We start from the raw sequence: 26383 nt of genomic DNA on the forward strand, positions 1-26383 counted from the left end.
CTCCTGTGGCCTCTGGAGCCAGGGCCCCTCTGCTCCTTGGAGGTGTCTCATGCTGTTATGGGGGAAGCCAAGAACAGCCCCTTTGAGCTTGCTCTGATGGTTTCATGTGCTTCCTGTCTATGCAGGCAGAAATGTAAGAAGGCAGGGGAAAAAAACCTGTGAGACGTGGGGTTAGAAATTAGAGGGCAATTGATTATGAATGGATACATAGACAACACTCATTGCTTAATATGCGCTACGTTTGTGATGTACTGTGCTTGTGCTGCGCTTGCAAGAGACAGGATGTATGTGTGAAGACAGCATGAAAAAATGCCACACTTGCAAGGCCTCAAGATAACAGGAGCCCCTGGGACCCCGAGAACCAGATCAAACCAACCTTATGGTTTGGACTGTGACCAAGGGCTCAGAGAGCATGCGCAAGGAGATGAGGTGAAAAATTCAACTCTGATGAAGATGTCTTACTTCATCCCGACGACCACCAGAGAGTACTACGCAAGTGCAGAAGGACTGATAAGATAATTAGCATATGAAGTGGGGTTAGGCAGAGCCAGGAAATGAATATGCATAGATGTGCTGCGAAACTTAATGCATATGTAATATTTTAGGGGATAAATGAGAACGCGATTGAGCAAATTGTTGCATATGCCTTTGGGGCTATCCCGCATGTGCCCAGCACTGAAATAAACCACATACCTACTTTATAACTCATTTGCTTGGAGTTGTAGAGTTCTTCCGTGAATCACCTGCAGCTACAAAGATTCTGCAGGTCAATGGGGATTAGGAACGCTGTTGCTGTGTTTCAGTGGTATGACTTCACCGAGAGTAAAATAGAGGGAAATGTGTTTTTGTAAAGAACGCGGTTACAACAGCCGTGGCACCTTGCCTGAAGCCTTCTAACCTACCCAAGGTCCCCCATACTTCATGTAGGCTTGGGAAAATACTCTATGCTAAATATTAAAGTCCCGGTATTTGGGGGTTTTCACAGTCTCTCAGCCTACTCCGTGAAGCATGACCCCCTGAGGCGAAGCCGCGCGGGCCTGCAGCGGGACTACATCTCCCATCATGCCCGCCAACCCGAGGCAGCCGCCGCCATTTCGGCACCGTCCCCCGGAGCCGCTGGGCCTGAGCGACTCCCCGTGCCCCGCCGCCGCCATGAGCCGCCTCAGCGGCGGTTGGGACGGTGCCGGCGGGGAAGTCCAGCTCCTCCTGGACCTGTGAGTGCCGCCGGCCCTTCTCCCCGGGGGAGGCCGGCGGGTTGAGGGCCGGCCGGGCGGCTCTGGCCGCTGCCCTCCCTTGGGGAATGGCAGCGCTCCCGGGGCGGGCGTGGGGAAAAGGGGTGGCCGGGGTGACAGGGCTCTTGGCAAGCCTTTGGCAGGGGCGAGAGCCTCTGGCGGCTGAGAGGTGGGCAGGGAGGGTGACAGGGCTTGGCAGACGACTGGCAGGAGGTGAGGAATAGGTGACAGGGTGTGGCGGGTGGGTAGCAGGATGGTCCTCGACAAGTCTGCGTGCGGAGAGGTCCCCTGAGGACCCCTGCTTTCTGCTGGCTCTGGTGAAACCCCTGGGTGGTGGTTTGCTTTGAGGTTTTTGTGCTGTCAGGTTCCTTTGTGTTTAGGAGGGAGATAGGGAAAGGATAGGGCTAAAATACTTGGCTTGACAGATGAAGCAAATAGACAGTAAATGATAGGTAGACTTATTCTTCTTTAAGGGCACTGGAGATAAGATTTTCATTGCCCTGGTATAGCCAGTAAATGTTTTATGCCTTCATATAAGGTGCAATAACAGTGAAAACATAATTTAAATGGTTCATCCTTTACGTTTCAAATCAGTAATGCACTCTGAAAACGTCTGCCAGTTTTTTTGATAAGGATGCAATTACTATGCTTTTTACTCAAGCTAAATTTCAAACTCAGTGGCAAGAGACAGTTAAAAGTAACTAGAAGGTTTGACATAACTCGATATCCATATATCTGCATTGTTTATGGAGTATTTTCTGCAAATCTGAAGTAAGTAGTCTAAAATTGCAGCTCCCTATTCAAATGCAGCTGGGTTAGTCCCTTAGTATCCACAAAGGACACAAAAATTAAGTTTGTATTTTGTTTTTAGATTCAATTATTTCTATGTACTACAATATATGGTGACAATTTGCTTCTATCTGGATGAATGTAGCTTGCCAGAAATAGTTCATTTACTCTGTGGCTAAAATGTACGTGTTGTATGATAAATGTGTGTTTAGCACATACATACCAGATGTGCACTTTGTGACAAAGGACGGCTTGCCCATTCTTTCGTGCAACTCAGTAGACAGCCATCACAAGAGAAGGGCTGTTCACATGGTAGGTACACACATAGCCCAGTAAAAAGGCTCAGAAAGGCTATTTGACTCACCCTAGCCAAAAGTAGGGTTCTGTTCTGTACCAAGGAGGTGCCGGTTCTTTTGAGATCTCAGTAGGTGTGGACACTCAAGGCTGGTTAACTGGTTTATTGTGTAAAGGAGTAGAAGACATGATAGTAATCCTACAAGCCGTGTGGCGCTGGGAACACTGGCTATCGCAGTGTCAGACAAGCCGCTTCGCGTTGGTCAGCATGCTGCACAGACCGCATCAGAGGTGAGGTTCACAGTTGCTGTGGTCTTTAGAGCTTTGACAAGATTTTCTAAGAAGCAAACAGCTATTCATCTTACCTGCTGCCAAGTAAAGGAATGTTGCATTGAGATGAGACAAGACAAGAGATGTAGATGGTATAACCTGTATGTATTGAGTTGGAGCCATGTACACGCTTCTCCGTTGCAGTTGGTCAGCCAAGTTCATCTAGCACTCGTCAAGATTCAGCGAAAGCATTATGCTTGTACACATCTCCATAGGAATGAGCTAAAGGCAGTCCAGGTCTGTGCTCAAGTTATGCAGTAATCACACATACTGACATGTGGATGTCTAAACCCTAGGCATGTGGTGAGACTGATTGGATTCTGCTTGAAATCGCTGTCTCCTCGTTACTGTGTCTTCTGCAGGTACCCACTACAGGCATCCTTATTAAACTTTAGTCTAATTTGGTTTAACTCTAGACTGCTGCTGCCCTCACCCACTTGTTCTGGCAGCGTTACTGTATGACCTCAGTTTTAGTCAGGTGAATTTTCATTCAGATCAGTTGCTGAACAGCTTGCCGTGCAACTGCGAGTTTTAGAGTCAGCATGAGGAAGGCGCAGTTAAAAGGTGGACAGACAAGGGGGCTGGGGTTAGACTTTTCAGCCACTGTTTGGACTTCACATTCTGTTTGAGTGATGTGTAATAACAGCTCATCTGCTGATAAAAATCAGTTATCTTGCTTTTTTCAAAGCTTGAACAGCCACACTTTTCTTGTTCCTTATTATTTGTGTAATATATTACATTACATGCTTATGTTCTCATGATTAGCTTTGTATCTTAGACCTAGTAATTTCTCTTTACATGTACTGTGGAGCTTGATACTTCTTAACATTTTCTACTTTTGATTGGATACTAACTTATTTTATGCTACTTTATTAGTAGTGCTGTAGTGATTTCCTATATTAATATTACAACTATTATACCAGTAAGTTGAATACTTGAAATTAATACACAGTTTTGTTTTGTTTTGGTTTTTATATAATTAATTTTAGTGTATTGTTTAGTGTCTTACACTAATCAGGTGATGGCCATCTTCACTTTAAGCTTCTTGCTTGGGCTAATCCTTAAGCTTGTTGTTTTAACTAGCAGAGCTTATAGCAGAAACTAAGAACTGAAACAGACCTGTGTGTGTAGTAGTCCCTTCAATAAGGGCATTATTTTTAACATTTCCAAACCTGAAAGTGTATATATACAGGTGTTTCTTCTGATTCTTTGTATCTGCTGCTTGCTGCCCTTTTCCCCCCACCCCAAAAGAGCATTTAGCACTCCAGAGCTCACTTGCACAAAGCATCATAGGGGAAATATTTAGAAACTTTTTTCTTCCCCCTCAAGTTATGTCCTATAGTAGCTTCTGTTTTCTGAAGTTACTGTTCCCAAGGTGAGAAGTGACTGGCTAACAAATGCAGTCCCAGCTGATGCAGTTTAAAGGCCAGCACATTGATGTAAACCAAAATTGTGGTTGGTGTACGTGATTATGCTTGGTTGAAAACTGACAGCATCAGAGTTTCAGGGCCTGGCAAGGAGGGAGGATGCCTGGCAGCAACAACGCTTACGGGAGAAGTGAAGGCAGCTGGGGCAGATAACAGCTCCGGTTCTCATACTTCTAGGAGGATGTTGTTACAAGGCTCGCAGAGCCCTGGCAGGTGTTACAACTTGTTAATGCCCACACATGAACTCAGAACCAAGAGAGCTTCTACAATCAAAAACGAGACTCAGAGCAATGCAGATCAAACAACAGATTAAAAGGTGTTTTAATTAAGATTGTCACTGCATGATGATGAAGTGTTCTGAACGTGAAGTTAAGTACTGCTTAGATATGACTGTTTCCCTGTGTTGTTTGTAGATAGCTCCTGTGTAACAGATGTCAGTAGCAGGTGGCCAGCCTCTTGCAGGTTAGTGCTTTACCCACCTTGTCAGAGTTTTTGAAGACTAAGGTCTGAAGGAAGGTCTGAATGAAAACTGAGTGCAGAAGCAGAGCTTCAGTTTCAGAACAAAGCTCACTTTATGGTCTTGCTATGAATATAAATTATCTAATCCTAAGGAGCGCAGGACAGATGCATCTATTTTGTTATCCGTTTTAGTATCCGTTCTTCTGGTTTGTTTGTTCTGTTGCATCCCACTTCTGTCATCAATTCCACTATTTTTTCCTGTATGACATAACTTAGTATAAGGTGTACCTTGATGTAAGCTAAACTGTCTGTAGAATAATTAGCTATAAAGATTGAATTTTTGTTTTATATAGTGGAAATACACATTTACCCTGTTAAGTTTAAAGATCATGGACCTTTTCTGTTTTGCACCTCTTGACGTTTTTGGAACAAATGAGTGTGTTTTTGACACTTTGTACACGAGTCTAAACTATAACAATTTGTGTTCCGAGTCTGGTATGTGGAGCAGGGTAAAATGAGCTGGGGTTTTGAGCAAAGGAGTGGCCTTTTATCAGGTCAAGGAAAACTGCTCAGTTTTCCTTGCCCATGAAAAACAGGATCAATAGTTTTTGGTTTTTCTTTTCATTCAGACTGGGAAAAGTCTGTCTGCCAGATGAATACGTTATACTATTCACTTACCAATGTTTGTCATTGCTGCATGCACCCAGGTGACAGAAGTATAGATGCCAGCTAGGGCTGAGAGAGTTACTGTGCCGTTACAGGAGCTGCTCCACGTTGCTCCAGGTAAGGTGGGTTAATAGGAAAGTGTTCATCCTACAGATGCAGAATGGTTTGTAGGACAGTAATGTTTCCTTTCAAATTTTGTGCATAGGATTTAAAAATAAAAGTTGGGGTAGGGAATTTAATTTGGGTATCTATCATCAGTAGATAACAGAACTGTCAATTCAAAGCACACCATTGCTTATGTGGACTAATGTTTTGAAGCAACAGGGCATGGTGGGGTGCTAGCCTTCCTCAATTTTAGTTTTGCTGTGTTGTAACACTTTTTAAAGTCTTGGCATTACCTGGAAATCAAAATGTTACCTTTCCCTTTATCTCTGGATGTTGGTTAGATTCATGCTAACTTATGTTCCTCACTTACCTAGGGACTTTGGTTTTGAAAATAAACTCTTCCTTCAGAGAGTTGCAATTTCTTCTCTAAGGACTAGCAGTTGTTTCAGAGCATGTGAGTGAGTGGTGATGGTTGTAAGTGCTTAGAAGCATTCATAAGCTCTTCCTGGAATTGTCTGGTGTTTCAGTGAGTCTGTGATTGTAATTTGCAGTTGCAGAACTTGGGACACTAACATTTTATGTATCCTGTGATACATTACTGTGCCTTAGGAGTCTTAAAAAGACAGGATTGTGTGATTGGTGTCCCTCTGTAGTACTCAGTGTTGTGTAAGTGATTACACTTCTGTGTATTGGACCTTGAAAATCATTATTTCAGATGTTCCACATAGGTACCGTTCCATGTATATCTGGACAATACTGGTCTCTTTGTTTTATTTTGCCTAAGTGAAGTTCTCCATGGTTTCTCCAAAAAGCTCTGTTCCATCCAGAGTCTCTTAACACTGTATTCTGACTGAAACGATCCCTTTTGCATTCACACAGATAAAGTTCTAGGGGCAGTATAGGATTTCAAATCATATCTTAAAGCATTATCCAGCATTCTGCAGTGTTAGTAGGCCAGTTAAAATGTATTTCTATTCAGTCATTCTGTTTCGGGTAAATGCTTCAGCCCTGTGTGTCTTTGAGATTAGTTTGCAATGTCTGACGGAGCAGTATCTCATGGTGGAAACTTTGTGTAAGTTTCCGTATCTGGCCAGGGGACCAGATTGCTCAGAACAGAGAAACAGTTTTGGCCCTTGAATACAAAAAGCGCAGGCAGAGCAGGATGTCACATGTACAGAAAATGCAGGTGGAGGAGTGTGTATTGGCGTTACTCTTTGTTCAAAATCTCTAGCCTGGTGAGCATGATAGGCTGTTTTCTTCAGGTTGATAAACCATTCTGAAGAATAAGCATATTGGAGGAGGGGGAAGGAGAAGGAGGCCTAAAAAACAAAGGCTATACTGAATCGAACCAACCACTGTTTCTGATTGCAATAGGATTTCAACCAGCTGTTCCTCTGTGCAAGAACCTTCCTTCTCATCCCAGGGCAGCTTACTTTCTTAAAGAAATGTTGCTGAGGCTTTTTGAATGCCTTGTAAAACTCATGGATTCACTTTCCCCTGTACGTTATATTTTCTGTGTGCCCACTAGATTTTTATTTGACTAATCCACTTTGTAGACCACAGGCTCGTTGATCTGTAACTTCCTGGCCCCTACTAAGACTCAAAAATGTATGAGTCAGGTGACAGTTTCCAGTCCTCTGCTGTCAGATTTAGTTTTAAGCAAAAGGTTAGAAGGGTTAAGCACTGGGTTACACAGCACCATTCATGTTAAGAGATTACTGTGAACTAGGCAGTGAACAAAATATTACAGTTGAAAATGTAATCTTAACCTTCGCTTCTGTAACTGAGGTGAAAGATGTCCCTTCCCTGGAACCAGCTGTATGAACTACAGCTTTTATTGCCCGCTGACTGGAGGTTCACCTGGTGAAAGGGCTTTTCTTAGGGCTCACAAATGTGCTACCAGCAAACTGATTTTGGTGAGCTGTGGTGGTGGCAGAAGTGAATGAGGCTGAATTTTACCTGCAGTTGTTCGGGGAGCACTTGGATGGAAGGATCAGCTGCTTGACCCAAAAGGGCAAAAACTGAATTGGTGGTAGCATGGAACAGCTGGACATGATAAGGTTTGGAAGCAGCACAGTTGGATGCAAAATTCGACATCTGAAGGCTTGATTGCTATATGTAATGCCTTGTTTGACTGTACTGTATCTTTCCTTTCTTTCAGATGCATTCAGTGTTTGACAAAGAACGTTTCCAGATATATTGCAGATATCAAGCCGTTGCCACCCAACATAAAAGATAAACTAATTAAATTAATGAGCATGCAAGGGCAAATAACGGATTCAAATATCAGCGAGGTAAGAATCCATTCAGAACTGTAGTCTGAGGTAGTAAATACATGAGGATGAACTAAATGCAATTCTTTATGCGAGACAATGGATAAATTCAGGGCTGCTTACACTGTCCATATCTTTACCTTTTTTTGTTTCTTTTTCCTACACCCTGTAATGCTAATAGTTCTGTATTAGAAATAATGATTTTAGTGACAAATAAATGCAAAACATTCTCCCATTCTCCAGTCAGAGATAATTGTCTTCTGTGTAATCAGCTGACTTACATCACCCCAATTCAGTACTAGAAACTAGACTATTGTAAACCACTCTGTTATTGAGTATACTATGTTTCAAAAAGCCAGTGCACAATTTTATAATTAAAGGATTTCAGGAAATTGTTAGAGTTCTGTTATGTTCTTGACATTAAGCACATGATCTCAGTACAATTTATTTAAATCTTGATTCTTTGAAATACGATTATGCTAGGGCTAGAAATAGATGGTTCACATTCTCTCCTCCCTTTGCTCACTGATGTCTGTCAGTGTTTCAAAATGAAACTGGTTAATGACTTTTCTTCAGCTGTAAATTGAGGGACACATCTGTTCTGGTGTCTGTCTTGTTATCTTGTTTAGTTTCACAGGGAGGTGTGAGAAATGAGGAGAGCTAAAGGTTGACCTTGGTGAAAAAGGAAATGAATGACTCCCTGTTCATTCCTGCTTTTACCCGTAACTTGTAAGCAGCAAACAGTATCAGTTTCTCAGAGTCAGAATAGTGAAACCGAGATTGGACGCAGAATCATAAGTAGTGTGGGAAAACTTGCAAACAAAATATTGTATCTTTAGGATGTACCATTTTTAATTGGGGAAAAAAAAAAAAGCAAGTGCTTCAACAGAGTCATTGTATTCTTTATCATATTTTGTCAAGTTTGTGTTGACAAAATTTGATTTTGGCTAGGTTTTCAGTAAGTTTTCCTTTCTAAGCATCCTAAGATAAGCATATAACTATAACCATATGACTGTGTATACATGCACAAAAAAAGTTAAACTCTCCAGTTATTTCCCAGACTGAGGATATCTTAAGTTATTATTTTTTTTTTTGTCTGGCTCTTTGCAAAATCTCATCTGCCTTTGTTTTCATTCAGCTGTTGATCGCTGCCTTCTCTAGGAACCATGTTTTCCATCTGATACTTGGATATTCTATTTTGGTTCTTTTTCTCATATGTTTTTCCTTTCTCTGTTCCTGCAGTTTCCTGCAATTCTCTCCTCTCGTTACCTGTAATAACATTTCTTGAACATGGTATATGCTAGCCTTCTTTCCTAACGGTTTCCAGGTTTATTTTTCTCATTTGGACATTTCTTTAAATGCTAGCCACCTTTATGATTCTGAATTCCTACTGTTTCTCCACACTGTTTTGCTCTTCAGCTTTTCTGTTCTTTCATCTTGCAGATATTCTTCTTGTTCAGTGTAGCAAAACCACCTTATGTTTAGCTCTTACTGTTCCTTGCTTGCATCATACATAACCTAGGTATTTTATGTTCTGTACATTTGCAACGTCTCAGTTTGGCTTCCATATGGATAAGGAATGTCCTGTTTCTGCTACTGCTTCCCTCCTGCACTTTTGTTTTATAATTTCCACAGTATTATGGTATTAAATACCGTTCTCTTGGATTTTTCCAAGCTATATTGTCTCATTTCCTTTACATGCATCCTTTCTTTGGTGTTGTCCAGCATTTTATTTAAGGTTTAAACTTCTTGCAGTGGAAATTCTGTTCACCTGCACTTATTTATTAGCTTCTGTTCATCTCTTACCTTCCTACTCTTGCATAGATTGGTATTATCATCTTTTTTTTTCTTTACTCCACTTTTTGCTTGAAGCAGCTTTCCATGGCATGTATGCTAAGCTCCTTATTACAGCTCAATTTTACCATAAAGATACATAAAGCACTTCAGCATTTGTCCACAAGAAATGTCTGTACTTTAATATCCTGTGCATTAAAACAGTCCTTAACTCTATCTTAATTCCACCTCTCTGGGACAAATTAGATTTTAGTATATGTATTCAATGAATATGAATCTGTGAATAACAAAAGTAAGCAAACCTTTAAGTAATAACTGAACATGTGAAAAATCATTGGATAGGGAAACTCATACTCTACTATAATACTGTCTTTTTAAAGTAGCTAAAGTTGCTGTTCATTTAGAATTTAGAATCCACCTAATGGTTCTTTTTCCCCTTTTGCAGTCTTAATCTCTTATAAGATTTCTCACATGAAAACCAGTGGTTTGCTCACTTCCATTGTGTCTTAGGCAATTTGGAATTGTGAAAGAAAGCCGACAGTCAGGGAAAGTATCTTGAATAAATTTTGATGATCACTTAGGCTTCAAGCACGTCTTCTCTGGCTTTGGCTGTATTTGTTCATTAAATGTGAATTCAGCAATATGAATGAAATAAAAATTGTTACTCTTGCGAAAACTACTCAGAAGCCTATTATGGGATATGTTGGTGGTTTCTTGGCATAAAGAGATGTGTTTGGGGCTTCTGGCATTTGAGGAAAAAAGTTGTCAACCCTCCCTTATGTCTGCCTTTCATTTTGCAATTACAGTCTACTGAAAGTTTTTTGCTTTTTTCAGCAGGCTTGTTTAACGTTGGCATCTTGTATATTTGCACAACAGAAGAACAGTATTCCTTATAATATCTTTGTAATATCTGTTTAGAATAGTGAAGCTGAGAAAGGAGTAGGCCTTTAGCAAGCTAGTCAGCTATGCTCTTACCTTTGCTTGCATATAGAGATTTACGATATGCTTTTATCTTTGTGAGATAAGGAAGGGAATGACGAGCTGAAGGGAGTAACACAAGGTAGTGTCAAAACTTGATTTAACATTCACCTTTTGGTCAGAAAAGATACAGACTGTTTGCACAGTGACACATGGAATGGAAAGAGGGGGCTATTAATATTATGTAATAAAAATTAGTGAGAATCCTCAAAACTGAAATTAAAGGTAAGATATGTGGCTATTACTAAAATCTGAAGGCTTCCATCACTTCAGGTGTAAGCTTTATAACTGCACTCTTGGGGAAGAGAAGAAGACCTGTGGTCTTGTGGGATTTAAAGAGCCTATTTTATGAGTATTTGAAACATCCTTATGGTATGATAATGAGTTTGCTTGTTTATAAGAAAAAGAGTGTGTGTGTAGTTGAGAAAAATACTCTGGGGTAAAATAGCTTTGAAGCTTGCCCTTATCTCTTAAGCAGATTTAAGATTTGATTACAATCAGTACTTACACTTCAGCTTTCTGCCATCAGAGTTGTGCTAGTAAGTCCAAGGATATTATCCTTAGTAAACATATCTGTGCTGGCTGAAGCACTAGTGTTAACAACTGTACCATCAGAATACTACTTACACTGCTTAAATAGTTGTGTTAATGTGTTCCCACTCTAGGTGTGATCACAAGCTGAACATTCATACTGTTGTGGCAAATGTAGCATATTTTCTTTAGAGATGTAGTTGTCAGGACTGGTAACCCCATCCTCTAGCGAGTATTTTAAGAGTTCTATGTGATGTCTAACAATACAGGTATTTCAGCTTTAAAATATGCATGGTCTATGACACAGCAGAATTTGACTGAAATGGTAGGTTTCTGTTACAGGTGTTGCATCCTGCTGTAGAGTCCCTAGACCTCCGAGACTGTGATATTTCAGATAATGCATTGTTGCAGCTTTATAACTGCAAGCAATTGAAAAAAATCAACTTAAATTCTTGCAAAGAAAACAGATTGGGAATCACTTCAGAAGGTATGTTATCTATGCCAGATAAGTGGGATCCTATTTCTGTTTTATTTTTCTTGCCAGATTGGAGTAAATTGCAGAAATATCTAGGGTAAATATTGCTTTAAGAAATCCCCAGTGTCACACCAATACTAATTAAAAGTAACTTCAACTGTGTAAATTATAGGCCTAGAGCACCGATTATCTTATGAAAGAGAGCTATCAGGTTACTGTAACACTAGTTTTCTGATAAAACTATGGTACATTGGGTCATATTTTCCACTTCATCTTAATTATTCCTTCCTCAAAATTTGTTCCAGAGCCCTTCTAGTTCCACTGGGTTTGAAGTTTCAGGCTTGTGAATTCCTAGATTACTTTTTTCCCCTATGTTAATTAAATGTATTTGTTCTTTAGTTAGTAAGCAAGCTTACAGCATCTCCCCTGACTTGAAAGACTTAACTTGCTTTAAGATTTGGGATTTCAGTCTGAAGTTGTGTCAGGAGCTATTGGGTTGAAAGAATAAAGTTTGCTGAGTTTTATTTCCCACAAGTTTAGTTCTGTCTTTTTATTATACTTTTTCCTTTGTTCCATCATTAACTCAACCTTATTGAAAATTGAAGCAAAATATTGATTTATTTTTGAGTTAATATATTCCTTGCTTTAGATCAGCCTTTTCTGTATTTTCTTACCACTGCATGTTGATATATTTAAGTAGAAAGATAAGCATTAGGTTAAACTTTTTTTAGTTAAGTTTGTTGACTGATTTTAATGTCACCTCATTGTTATGCTTTTTGACCACTAAGATATAGTTTGTGATGGTCTTCCCACCATGCTTTCATCTGTCCACTGCTACCTAGTAAATTTCTTAAGGTACCAGCTAAGCGTAGAGCTCTTTATGTCTGTTTTTCCTCTATTTGGAGATTCCTGATTACTTTGTAAATAAAACTGGGAAGACTAGTTCTTTATTCACAAGTTTCTAGTCCATTCAACTTTACTAACTTTCCTGCTTACAAACTGAGCTCTTTTTAAACTGCGAATCAGAGTTAGAAAGCTTTTAATTTAAGCTGAAACAATTCTTATTCAAATGTACATGCAAACAGTTTAAAGAAGTGTTACCTCTTAATAATTTGGTAACAGGATTTTTTTTTTCTTAAGAAACCTGTCTACCACATCTATGAATATCTGAGCACTACCGTTACTAGGAAACATTTGCTCTGTAGGTTACATGTGGAGCATGTGTCTTTTAATACAGTATCCAGTAGTATTTGTTTCTCTATCTAAATTCATCTCCCCTTACTATCTTTTCTACCATTCTTTGCAAAGTAATTCTGACCCAAATACTATTTCATCCGCCTTTCTTTGAACTTTTTATGCAGTAAAATATCTTAATGGCGTTCAACTTTTAATTTCTATCCCGAAATTATGTAATTTTTTGTAGAGCTGAAATCATCATGTTTCTATGATCTCTAAAACAAATTCTTTTCATGAACTGCATCTGTAATTCATGTATTTTTATTTTATTGGCTACCTCCTGACACTTTTGTGTCAATGTTTTGTTTGTTGCCAGCCCTCAGGGTTCTGAGGGCACCAACAGACCTTAGTGGCCATGACTCTTCTCAGCTGCAACAACCAGCTGCCCATGGGCCCTCAGTCCTGGCCTGGGCTGTGTCGTAGGTGTACATGGTTCCTGTCCTGCTTCTGAACTATAGTTTGGATTTCTTAAAATTGCCTTGGACATGACCTATTACCTTGCTTTTTCTGCCTAATGCTTGCTGGACTGTCAGTGGGACCCAGTACTACCATCAGTCTGCTCTGCTCACTCAGCTCAGGTGCTGTGGGGCTGTGCCCTGTGGGGCAATCACTCTACAATGCAAAGCTTTTTAATTTTTTTTTTTTGCCGATGCAGCTCCTCTAGTTACTCAAGCAGATTCCGTTTAAGTTAAACCACTTAACTGGTGAACGTGTCCCAGTGTTCAGACCTTCCAGCAAGTAAAGTCTTTCAGGAGCCAGCAGAATATCACCTCAATTTCTGAGTCTGTGCACCTTTCTGTGTCTGCCACCAGTCTGGTGTAGTTGTCTGTGATTTCTCCCAGTAAGGATTTAGTAGTTATGTTCATCCCAGCTTGACCAGTGAATTTTTCCCTCTTACATGTTAAAAGTTATTTTCTTCTTAGATCTGCATCTTAGTTTCTTACCTCATTACAGACTGTGTATCATGTTATTTTCTGAATTTGCTCTGGTGGCCATGTTTTCAGTACTTCTTAGCAAGGACTTTCCATGCACATAGACCTGCCAAAATATTTGAAAAGAAGTCCAAAAATATCTATTCCTTTTTTCTGCTTCATCTATAAAACTTTCCTTTTTTTTTTTTTTACAGTTTATTCTCATTTCTTGTTCTTCCTCAGTTTCCCTAATCTCAATCTATTCTATTGTCTCCTTTCTCTTCCAAAGCAGTTTACTCCACCACCATCCTAGCTGTCCCAACATGCTAATCCATCTTCTGTTTCCTCAAGTTTCACGTGCCCATTTTCCAGCACAGCATAATGTCCTTTAACTTGATTTTTTCCCATCCTCTAGCTTTTCTCTAACTTGCCTTTATGATCACATGCTTCCATTCATCATGTTGGACCTACTATCTGTGTAACCATACTGACCAGGTGACTGAAATACTTCAGTTGTATGCATGGAGGTTGTTCTTCAAAAGACCTGCCACATCATCAAAACTGTGATGCAACTGCACCATCGTTTCCAGAGGCATCTCAAACCTTTGGCTTTTTTTCATGCACTCACTGGGATGATACTTCCTGTATATAACATCCCTCAGGCATCCCTCTGCACTATGGAAGGGAATTCAGCATTTAGAAATCCTTATCAACTTTGGCATTCTTCAGCAGTGCCACTAAACAGGTTTCCACTCTTGTTTGGTATTGTCATTTTCTTTCTCCTTGTGCGGAAGCAGAATCTTGCTGGCATGGCATGAGATGAAAGTTGAGCAGTCAGTGACCAGAGGACAGTACATTGGTTTCAGCAGGGTGATTATGCTAAAAATAATATTAATAATAAAAAAATTAAAAAGACCAATTCTTTAAATTGCTGTTTCTTTGATAGGTATCATAGCCCTGGCCTTATCCTGTCCCTACCTGCGTGAAGCGTCTTTCAAAAGGTGCTGTGACATAACTGACAGCGGAGTTCTCGCTCTTGCGCTCAACTGCCAATTCTTACAAATAGTGAATTTGGGCAACTGCTCGGGCATCATGGATGCTTCTCTGCAGGCACTAGGAGAAAACTGCAAATTTCTTCACAGTGTGGACTTTTCATCTACTCAGGTAATTATGGTGGTAGTTGGCTAGTTAACTTTTTTTATTTATTTATGGTTGACATGATAAACTTGAAACAGGATTTTTTTTAGATCTATTCCTAAGAAGGTCTAAGACCACAGTTTGTTTCCACTTTCCTCCTCTTAAAGAAAAAGATAGATACGTTTTGCATGTCGGTAACCAGAAAAATACACCATTTTGGTATTACAGTATATATTGTGAGCTAACAATATGTATGTTTTATTAGTATCCACCACATATTGGAGACTTTTTTTCAGTGTCTTTATTTAGTACAATCATTGTCTTCAAGTTATAAAATATTTCTTAAAAAGAAAATAAAACCTTGGAAAAATTATCATCATCTTTTAGGTAAGACAAACTGACCTGAATAATAATAATAATATAGAACATTGAGCAATATAAGCCCAGAGTAGAAGTAAAGACTCCATAACTAGTTCTGGTTCAAGAGCAACTCTGCTTTCTGAATGGCTTGTCAGAGTTATGTTACGGAGTCAACAGGGAAAGAATAACATTAAAATGTTGGAAAGGACAGATAAGAGGATTTAACAGTGGTTAGTATTTAGCATGAGAAGGGGGGAATCAGCTGCAACGGCAATACTAAGACTGGCTTTATAATTATAGTCAGATAATTAAGTGGATGAAAGGAATTGTTGAGATAATGAAGTGTAGCGTGCAGTTGGCTGTGGTGGTGAGTGATTACTTGAATGTGAGTCATACACAGAGCATTCATAATGAAGTGTCAGATTTGGAAAACATGGAACAGGTTCATATTTTAGATGCTATTCTTCTGCTTTAAGTTTTTCCAGAGGTAAGGCATCAAGAGTTTTTTTCCTATTCTTTGGTAATTTTTATTGGTATCATTTAACTCTATTTCTTCAAACTTAACTCTGTTTCTTCAAACTTTAGTTCCCTTTCCTACCTCCTTAATTCCTTTATGTGAAACAGATAAGTTTCCCAGTATATGTTTTACTTGAGATGAAAAGTTCTTGAATAACTAGATGTTTCAGCATCTTTTGTTCCTTTCTGATCGTCAGTCATACGGTGATAAAACACTAGAATTCTGAATTTCTTTGTACTGAAATATGTGAAACATATCAATGAAGTAAGCTTAAAATATTTCCCTGTGATATTGCTTGTTACAGATGAGCAGCCTGAGGGGGGGAACCTGGGTGACTCATGCCTGTAGAGATTCCAAGACCTCACCATGTTCTTGTGTTTGAGTGCCAGAATGAACAGTAAAAATAAGTGGAACTGGCAAACCTGTGTGAAAGAATAAGACAGTGAGGAAGTTGGAAGTAAATGAGCAGGCGAAGAAGGGCACAACTCACTAGAAGCTCAAGGAAACAGATGTAAGCTAGACTACAAAGGGGCCAAATGCCACAGAGTGGTGTAACCATTTCTAAAAGTAGTCTTGCCTGGTGACTGCAGAGAGATGAAACACAATAAGCAGAAGTTACAAGGACTGGTACAAAAATAATAATAGGGTGGGCAAGGCAAGGGAAAGATTGAACTTAGGAGGAGGTGTAGCTCTGTATCCCCTGCATACACACAATGTATAAATAGAAGCTTGGCCTGAAGAATTCTGCTACTCTAGCCTGGGACTGCATAAGAAATCTGTTTATGCTTATGTGTAAGCATGCTTACGTTACCATTCTGAGGAGTTACGGTTTTTACACAAACCCTATGCCTTCGGCTGTACTTCTAGTCTGCTCTAAATCCCAGAAGTGTTAACAGGTAGGAATACAGGCTCATAAGTCCCAATCCCTGCGCTAATTATGCAGTACATTTCCTCTGTAATGTTCATTGATTCAGTATATGGCAAACAATTGCAGAAGGAAACTTACCTGAAGGGGCTGTGCAAACTACAGTTCTGTGCAGGGCTGTTTAATTCTCTGCAAAATGTGTTGGCAAAAGCAGGAATGTTGCTGGCTAGCTATTTTACCTATCCAGACACTTCTCATATAGAACACAACTGGGTTGCTTATATGCTTAACTGCTGCTACCTGAATATGTAAGCCTTTGTTAGTTGTGCAGGAGTTTGGTGACAATTAGTCTATATCAAAAAGCTGATATATTTATGGCTTGATGCGAACTGTAAGTGGTTTATCCTCGGTATGGGAGTGTACCCCCTGATGAGGATGGGCAGTTGCAGTATTACAGACAATTCAGCTAGATAGTTGATAGTGTAGGAAACAGTACTGCAACACCACAGGAGTAGTATAGCAATGCTTAATTCCCCTTATAGGGAAGTGAGGGGCCTTTGTTTTAATGAGAGCTGGTTTGGTGCTCTCGTGCTGTCATAACCATATACTCACAATCATCAAGAGAGCATTCAGATGGTCTTTCCAGTGTTCAGGCGCCAACCACTAAGTGTGGTCAAGGTTTGTTTTGATGACGTGGACAAAAAGGGGATACAGGCTATCAAATCTTCATTGCTTAACTCAAGTTGTTCTTAAGCTGGTGAGGATGTACTGGTTTAGGATGTGGCATTTTATAACCTTTAAGAAACGACAGGGATTAGCCTCTCCATTCTGTTCCACATATGGGATTTATTAGAATTTACTTATTTACTGTGCTTTGTGTCCTGGTGTGGGTGTCTTGAGAAGCTAAATGTGCTGTCAGCCTGATGACGTGCTAAGCTAGATACTGACAATACCTGCTATTCTTATAGCCCTTTGTGTACCTTTACACTGGGATGTTCCTGTTCATTCTCCATTTGCACTGGTTTGACCCCTACTAATACAATTCTGTACAGCAGACTTGCAATCGATGGCCAGTAGGCATGAGACAATTTGTGCAATGGAAGTACTGAAGTCTTAAACAGAAACATCTTGTGGTCTCTGGATTCTAGCTGTCATATTTGGTTGAGCCTCACTGTGTATATTTGATAACTGTTATTCCAGTTGTCTTATACAACATCTGTCGGAAATGGGGAGGAAGTTTAATGAATTTGGAAGAGAACATGTAAATTATTCTTTCTGTCTTTCTGAGGAAAAGACAGTCTGTTGTGTTTCTCTTCTCTCTTGCAGGTAATCGTTGTTTTGTGGCTTTCAGTAGCCAATCACTTCAATAAACCTTTCAGTGAAAGAGTATGATGAGTGCTTTGACTGCTTGTTTGAGGGAATTTAGTTGTAAGTAGCTGGTTTGCTTCAGGTTGAGTAAAAGTAAGACTCTAGATAGAAGCCTGCTGTGATTACTTTTGTTTTTCTAATGGAGGAACTTCCTTCAAGAACATTTCTAGCAGTCATGAAAACAGCAGGGAAATTGGTCTAGGCAGAGCAGAAGTGCCTTATAAATAAAAATGTCATGCCCAGACAGTAGTAGTGTTAAATGAGCCAATGAAGCTACAAAATAGCAGTTACACAGTTGGAAACATCCCAGCAGAAAAGCTGGGGTGGATCACATGGCAGTATAATGCAAGTACTTAATAGACAGGAAAAAACATACTAGGATAATTTTCTCTACAAACTTAGTTGGGAAGAAAATATAGTAATGGTAGATGTGTTTAGTGACTGCACGGAGTGAATAAATTATTATACAAATGTTTCCCAAATAGCCATGCTTGAAAAATTGAGCTTTAATCCATTGTGTTAATAACTTTTTTTTCTAGGTAACAGATGATGGCGTTATAGCACTAGTGAGTGGAGTGTGTTCAAAGAATTTAAAGGTAAGCTATTTAACCGAACAAAGAAATGAAAAAAGCAAATACCTGCATTTCTACTATTAGTAGCATTATTATTATTTCTTCTGAAGGAAGTTTGTTATTGAATTTTACCGTTGTGTACACACTTGCCCTGGTTTTGGTTATGAATTAAATACTTATTTTCTGTTTCTCTGTACCACTGCCTCAGATCAGTTTCTTGACAACCACAGTTTCTTTTCAAGATGAGTTATCTTCTATCGACTGTAGTTTGCTTATTTTAACTGGTGGTGTTTTTAGAGAAGTTTTGAATTATTTTCTAACAACATTAGTGCACTTGCTCTGTCAGTATTCTCTTACCTCTTCTGTATTATTACTGTCCAAAATGTACAGAGAATTATATTCTTATGTATAAGCCCTTTTTCTTCAAACAATAGAAAATCAGTTCACATTTTACTTATCATTAAAATTGCCAAATTATGAAATGTGGCCTCTGGTATTTCCTGGTCGTGTTGCTGTTGCTACTATTTCTTTGAAAGCATACAGGTTTTCTTTCAGATGTACTGTGCATGGATGCCTGTGGAAGCAGTAGTAGATCAGGAAGAACAAGTTAGGTAGCTTATATAAGACCTGCTTTATCTATAAGTATTAAAGAAAGGTTGAGGTGGTGGGCACAAGTAAGTCCAGAAGCTTCTAGGAACTCCAGGGACAGGGAAAATACTTCTAATGCATGCAGAAGGGAAGAGAGAGAGAAGTCATGATAGAAAGTAGATCTAAAGAGTACAAGACAATCCCTCAGACTCATAAGGTCTTTAATCCTTCCCAGTGGAGAAGACAGCTCCATGGCAAACTTAAAGCCTTTTGGCGTTAAGTTTGCATATCTTAGTCACCTTTCCTGGAAATTCGGAAGTATTCCCTGGACTGCCATGAATCTGTAACTTGGCAGACTGGCAAAGAGAAGCAATGCTGAGGTAAAGAAGGTAAAAGACTGTATAAAATCAATCACCGAATGGCTTGGGTTGGAAGGGACCTTAAATATCATATAGTTGCAACCCCTCTGCCAGGGGCAGGGACACCTCCACCAGACCAAGTTGCCCAGGGCCCCATCCAACCTGGCCTTGAGCACCTCCAGGGATGGGGCATCCACAACCTCTCTGGGCAGCCTGTGTCAGTCCCTCACCACCCTCATAGGAAAGAATTTCCTCCTAACATCTAGCCTAAATCTCCCCTCTTTTAGTTTAAAACCATAGCAGGACTTTGTTTAGAAGAGAAAGTATTTTAAAATGAAAAGTGTCTGATTATCATGCTTACTATCGAGATATAAAGTGAGATCATAAATAGAACTAATAATGTGAAAATCCTCAGTTTGTCTAATAAAATTGTTTACATCTGCTAGAGCCTAAAGATTCTTGCATCAATTGTTCTACCTTTGATTTCTAACTTAAATGAGGCCTTGTTTAAAAAGTGGCTAATTGTACAGCCCATGCGAGTGTGTTTGTACAAAAAATACACTTTCTTGTCCCTTGTTATATAATGGTAGAATTCCATAATGCTGGCTTTGATTTCAGAAGAACTAGTGGAAAATTTCAGTCATGCCATTTTGTCTCTTGACAAAACTTCCCTGTATGTAAGACTGGGATGTACCTCCTCGATGACATTTTTAAAGGTCCTTTAGGATAGACATGATACAGAGGGAGATAAACTTAACAGTAGTATGGATTTTGTTTGTTTTCCTCTGCTTAGTACTTTCTTCAAAGCCATATACTTAAATGCTTTTGCATTTGGAAGGGGGAGGGGTCCCGCTTAATAAAGCAAGATATTTTTTTTTTGTGAAATCACATGATTTTTAAAACAGATGTTGTTGGTACAAAGAACTAGAAAAGCTTAGGTCTCTGGTTTATAACCACTGAGGAAAACTTAATAGAAAATGTGGAATTATTTTCTACCGTCTGTCTAACTCTTTTCTTTGTTTATGTCATGCTCCTCATACCTCTGCTTCATGTCATAAGGCTAAGGTGCAATGATCTAATGTCAGGCACACGGTGAAATTAGTGTCTTAAAATGCTCTTAACTAACAGGCAGATTTATAAATCTTTTTACTTCATTCAGAGGCATTCAGATTCCACGCTTCACTTACTCATTATAATGAAGTAAGAACTATACATACACCAGTTTTTGTGTATCTTGCTTCTGTGAATACAGTTCTTGTTTTGTGTGTCGTCATTCTGTGCAAGATTGCATTTATTACAAAAGGTCCTTTTCACTTCTGTTTTCTTTCAAGATCATTGGAGTTCATCATTTTGAAAGAGACTTTCACAATAAAACACTGCATATTTGGGGCACCCAAAGAATATTATTCCAGATCCTATTTCTATTAGCTCTGATATTCCCTTTTTTGCATTTCTCCTTGTATGTTGTCTTTCTGGATACATGAAGTAGTCTAAAGAACAACCATTTTAACAACAAGACCAAGAAAATGATGATAACCTGTTAAAGCCGTAGGGGTGAACTATCAGAATGAAGGAGGATGACTGCAGATATGGAGACTGTCAAAGAGTGATTGCTGCAAATGCGATGCTGGAAAAAAACTTTCTCTCCTTCCAATCCATGGAACAAAGATAACAATAACAAAGGGAATGGGTGTCTAGTCATAGAAGAAGTACTTTTAGGAACTTCTTACTATATAGAACTTCTTCTAGTGGAGACTGGTGAATCGTGCCTGTTCTGGGAAAACTCAGAAATCGGTCTGGAATCTATTCTCCTGGACAGCAAATTGGAAGGAGAATGTGTGTCGTAGGAAAACTAATGAATCTCTAACTCTGTAGAATCTCACTGAAGAGTTTTTTCAGTTGTCTTGAATGATACATGCATTTGAGATACATTGAGATATATATGTGGAGAAAAGTCAGCTTTATGTTTTTAGTTTTGACACTTGATAGAAAAGCTGTCATAATTTTCCTGAGCATTTCCTGGTCACTACAGGATCATATAAGGGATCAGTGCACTGAGGAACAGGAGGTCATAATTTCTTCTGGGTGGGGATCTCTGAAGATGTTTGGGCAGATGAAAGCTTTACCTCCAAAACTGGGTTCTCTGATAGGCTTTTTTTTTTTTTTTTTTAAACTATCTTCATGACAGGAGATCCACATGGAACGCTGTGTAAATCTGACTGATGTTGCTGTGGAAGCAGTCCTGACTTGTTGTCCAAAGATACACATTTTTCTCTTTCATGGATGCCCACTGATAACAGGTGGGTCAAATGATGCAGGGAGTACAAAGAGTAATGACTTCCTGACAATATGTTCTTGCTCACTGGAAAATCACACTATGCTTTGCAAATTATGCAATACATGTAATAACTTGCTAGATAACGTAATAAATGCACACTGAGGTTTTCAAAGCAAGATGAGAGTTTTGCTTTGAAACCTGGCAGCCTCCAAGAGAGGGAGTTTTCCTGTTGCTGTTCTTTTCCTCTCAACATGGTGATGGAGTCCCAGAGTAGATGAGAAGACTTCAGGAAAATATTTTACCATATTTAAAAATTACAACCTAATATATCTTTACTACTGTCCTGGACTGTGCTCACATTTTTGTCACTAACGTAGTGTCATTACAGTGCAATTAGCAAAGACTGATCAATTGCAGATTCAGGTACAGAACAGCTTTTTCCGAAGGTTCCTGGCTGTTATCTCTTCCATTCTTGGTTTTCCAGATACGTTACATACTTTCCCATTCTTGCTTGCCTGACAACAGACTTCATAGATTGATAAATACGCTATATGAAGCTAGATTTTTGACTTTTGTATCAAAGCAATCTAGAACAAAGTCCTATGAAGTCATAAAAAGATTAAGCTATTGGCATTACACAGTGCTAAATATGCTCAAGAAAGTTGAAATAAGAGCCATAGCTTTTCCTGAGTTTTATGTGATAGAAATGGTTGTTTTTAAAATGTAATTTACATTAATGCAACAGCTGTGTATTTATTGAAACTTATACAAAGAATAAGCCACTTAAGCAGATATGAATAAGCAAGGCTTTCTTCACCGTCCTGTGTGGTTTTGCTGTCTAGTTAACTGAAGTTTCCTCTTCTTTAACCCTCTGAAAGATGTACTGCTTCTATGAAACCTACTAAATGAAGCCCAACAGAAAAGCAGGACACAGAAGTTCATCACACTTGAGTGTATTCATTAAATTCTAAAAGAAAAAAAAGACTTTACTCTCCCAATACCTATCTACATTTTTTATGTTTGGCTGTTTGGTGATACTTTACAGTTATGTGAGTGGAGAAAGAACAGAATGGTTTGAAATTACTACTGCTGTACATAAAGTGTAATTGTGATCAAACCAGCAATATATTTTCAGAAGGAATAACAAGAAATTCCTTTTTTCTTTTGTAGATCGCTCCCGAGATGTTCTAGAGCAGCTAGTCATATCAAACAAAATCAAGCAAGTGACGTGGACCATTTACTGATTATTTTTTGTCTGTGTATGTATGAGTGTAAAGTTTACAGATGGGAGAGCTGCTTCAGAAAACAAGCACCTCGGAGAAACAGCTGGTGACTTTTGCACTTCCAGATTGCTTCTCTCCTCCTTCCCACCAGAGGTCTCCGTTGCCATTCCTGTCCTTGCATGTGAGCCTGGGCTCTCTGCTTAAGCAGAGTCCTGTCTTTGCATCACTGGTCATACACCATTAAGAGGAAAGTTAAAATGATAATCAGTGTTACACTGTCATCTCTCAGCCTCTTTGAATGATCAGATTTGTCACTATTTAGCATCTTTTAGCATCTTAGCTACTTACCTGAATCTAGTATTAATTATCTGTTCCGAGGTTGTAATCTGAGAGGGTAGTTGCAATTAAAAATGCCAAGCCCACACATAATATTAATACTTACACAGAAGTGTCTGCAAAGTTGGGACTTTAATTTGACAAAAGTCAGCAGCGAGAACTGATAAATGGAAGTGTTATTAACAGCAGTGCAAATATATTTTATGTAGTAACAATCTCCTTTTTACTGTGTACTTTTTCTCAGCCTGGAGGAAAAACTGTACGTGCTTTTCTTTTGATGTTACTGATGCTAAAGGTTCCTGTCTTTATGTACTATCAAATGTTTACAGGAGTTTTACACATCCAAAAATACAGTCTGTGAACATGTAAACATAAAGTAGCTTTGAAATTATTGTGGTGATTTAACATATTTCAGAATAGTGCTTATGACCAATAAAATAATCTTGTATATGGGCAAATACTCATTTGCTCTGGCTCTATGTGAAAATCACTGGAAGGAACAAAATGTTGGTCCTCATAAGCCTATCTGTGACTGAAGTAGGATCAGACAATGTCTGGGTACATGAATCTCAGGATGGCAGAGTTGAACAGAGTTTATGTTCTGGTATATGCAGTTTATTACATTTCCAGTGGCCTCCAGAAGATGAAAATACATTTATTTATGTGTTGTGCAATTGTAGTCATTTTTTAAATTAAATCTTAGAAATGTAGAATGAGTTTATTACATGAGGGAGCAGTGTTCTTGTTAGCGTAGCAATCACATAACCACCAAGTGATTATATGAAGGTGCTTTATTCAGCGCTGGAAGCCGGGCCAGGTGCCCAAATCTGGCTTCAAGTCCCGTTACATCCCGATCGTTATTTATACCTTCAACATTACGTAAGGTATACATATTCATTACAGGTTGCAACATCAGCCTCGCATTCCATTCTAATTAGCTCTCCTCCCATTTGCACATGCGTGGTGCCCTCTGGTAGTCGTCTAGGTGGTCATCCAGATGAAGTAAGGAGTCTTCCTCTCTGCTAAACTTTTCAGCTTTCCCACTCGATGCATGCTCTCTCCGCTCCTTGGTTCTGGTTCAACTCGTTTCAACGTTTTCAGGTTCTTATCAAAAGTCAGGTTGTACCTGTTCTCTCTCAGGGGTCCCTTTCAAGAATTCATTTGACTGTTTGGTATACTCCCTATAACAAATATCTCAGTATACATAGATAAATTTGATAATGTAGATACATTTGATAACGCTTATTTATATTTTATGACCCATCACCTAAGAAACATCAAAACATCCATTTGGTTTTCCCCAACACTAACATTCTTATCACAATTGTGAGTTATGCTCACTGGCTTTGCTGAAGCAGTAGAACTTCTAATGAGACCTGTATGATTTAAACATTAAACTTGTTTTAAAACACTAGTAATTCTAGACATGCAGAGAGCAGACAGCACGCTATGTTGCTATTCTGTATTTGGACATAGTAGCGTTTAGCTAGGGAGGTCTTGCAGATCTGATGACTCTTACAAACCCATGAGTTTAGGCAAGCATAAGGAATATGTTTATAACTTAACACTTGTCATAGCCAACGCTCATTTATAATGTTATAGAAATAACAGTCTTCTAGTCTATTTCAAGTTCAGGTCAAATTGCATGAAAGATAATATATGTTGCATCCGGTAATGTTAAAGGATATTACGGTATCTGACAATGATCTCTGTTCTTCTCTTGATTATATGGCTTGTGGAAGAGCAGATCCACATAGAAATCTTGTTCGTGTGTAACTGAAAGCATAATTTTCAAACTCAGGTGTCTAAATCCCTAATGCTTGTTGTACGCAGTAGTTTATCTGCTTGGCCTGGTTTCAGGAAGGGTGCCACAAAAAGATTAAGTAGAATCATAAGTTAGCTCAAGTGGGAAGGGACCCCAGGATGTTTCTAGTCTAGCCTCCTGCCCAAAGCAGGGCTGGCTCAGACCAGCTTAATCAGGGGTTTACCTGGCCAAGTCTTGAAAAGCTGAAGAGGAGAAAGCCTGCACAACCTCAGGTAACTTGTTCCACTGTTTAACTGCTCTCATGATGGAAAAAAAATTTCCTTCTGTCCTGTTTGGCGTGTTATTCTGTTTCATCTTGTGCCCTTTTGCTCTTGGAAGAGCCTGGCTGTCTTCCTGGTAGCCCCCTAATTGGTATTGGCAGGCTGCTGCTAGATCCCCTGGAGCCTTCACTTCCACAAGCTGAACAAGCCCAGTTCCCCCCATCTCTTACTGCAGGACATGTACCAGTGTGCAGAGATGGTTGCCAGACTCATTTCAAGTGCTGCATCAAAAAGAAAATTGTACGTGGGGACATGTAAAGCAGCTAAATGGGGAAGACCACTGAAGCCTGTAACAGCAAAGGGCACTTAAACAATGCTAACCCCACTGGCAAAGCTGTCCTTCTCCTTGTTAATGTAACCCTGGGTTTGTCATGTTGATGGTAAATGCAGCTTACGTTGTCCCTAAACATGCGTGCAGATTTACTGTGTTCTCCTGTTAGCCTCTTCTAGATGTGTAACTTACTGCCGTACCGTTACCTTGTGCTTTAAAAAAAAAATAGAAAACAAAGAACTTCTAACACTGCAATTTGGAACACTATATTCTTAGATTTGAAAGTTTAATGTGTAAGTCTTGCTAAGTCTTTCACTTCCAGAGCTTAAGACTGCTGTCTTATGGGTTTGTTACTAGCATAATTTTACTGGAATTGGTTTCAATTCAGGTTAAATCGGTCATTTTTAATAAATGTTTAGGAGTGTTGGGGTGAAATGGGAGATGAACATCATGTATGCACTTACCACTTCATATTCTATATTGTACTTGGGTGTTGTAAATTCTTGGGTGAACATGCAGAATGTTTATGTATTGTTTTGAATATTGAGGTTTGTAAGTCTTCTGTTTGGATATTTCTGAAAACTTGTTAAATTATATTTTATAACATCTGAATGTCACATGTACAGCTGATTGTTCATAAACTTTCTATTTCATAACCATTGGTTTTATGAGCGAGTGCCACCTAATACAACTTTTTCAGTTAAAAGCTTTTACCCCCCATCATCTGGTATTTGGATAGTTAGAGAGCATTATGTTCCATTCTTTGGTTTTTAGTTCCCCATCACTGCTTATTAAGTAGTAAACTGCTCAAGATTATAGTTCCTGCAAGGCTGCTGCGAAAACACTGGGTTTTGCTTCAAGTTGCTATACTTAGAGTCTCTCACAGTCTCCTCTAGGTGTTCCTCCTTGAGCAGGGGGTTGAAC

At 39.1% G+C, this 26383-nt stretch overlaps 1 protein-coding gene across 5 annotated transcripts; it reads left to right on the forward strand.

Annotated features, from left to right (window-relative positions):
- Nucleotides 1–1038: 1038 nt before the first annotated feature.
- Nucleotides 1039–26118, forward strand: AMN1 (antagonist of mitotic exit network 1 homolog). 5 transcript variants are annotated; one of them, XM_048053799.2, is made up of 7 exons: nt 1039–1214; nt 7464–7596; nt 11221–11365; nt 14447–14664; nt 18287–18343; nt 21455–21566; nt 22715–26118. In XM_048053799.2, exons 1-7 carry the CDS (start codon nt 1063–1065, stop codon nt 22786–22788), a joined length of 891 nt encoding a protein of 296 aa, XP_047909756.2. In that variant the 5' UTR covers nt 1039–1062; the 3' UTR covers nt 22789–26118. The 5 variants fall into 5 exon arrangements, with proteins under 5 accessions (XP_047909756.2, XP_013028494.3, XP_013028495.3 ...); XM_013173040.3 differs by lacking the exon at nt 1039–1214 and adding an exon at nt 1317–2606; XM_013173041.3 differs by lacking the exon at nt 1039–1214 and adding an exon at nt 2637–4388.
- The last annotated feature ends 265 nt before the right edge of the window (nt 26119–26383 follow it).

Source organism: Anser cygnoides, chromosome 1 (genome assembly GCF_040182565.1).
Source record: "Anser cygnoides isolate HZ-2024a breed goose chromosome 1, Taihu_goose_T2T_genome, whole genome shotgun sequence".
NCBI lineage: Eukaryota > Metazoa > Chordata > Aves > Anseriformes > Anatidae > Anser > Anser cygnoides.

Excerpts from the sequence above, each read along its gene's own strand:
- AMN1 (XM_048053799.2), top strand. The coding sequence starts at position 1,063 with ATGCCCGCCAACCCGAGGCAGCCGCCGCCATTTCGGCACCGTCCCCCG. Across the intron at positions 11,366-14,446 it reads ATTGGGAATCACTTCAGAAG|GTATCATAGCCCTGGCCTTA; the intron begins GTATGTTATCTA and ends TTTCTTTGATAG. Across the intron at positions 18,344-21,454 it reads TGTGTTCAAAGAATTTAAAG|GAGATCCACATGGAACGCTG; the intron begins GTAAGCTATTTA and ends TCTTCATGACAG.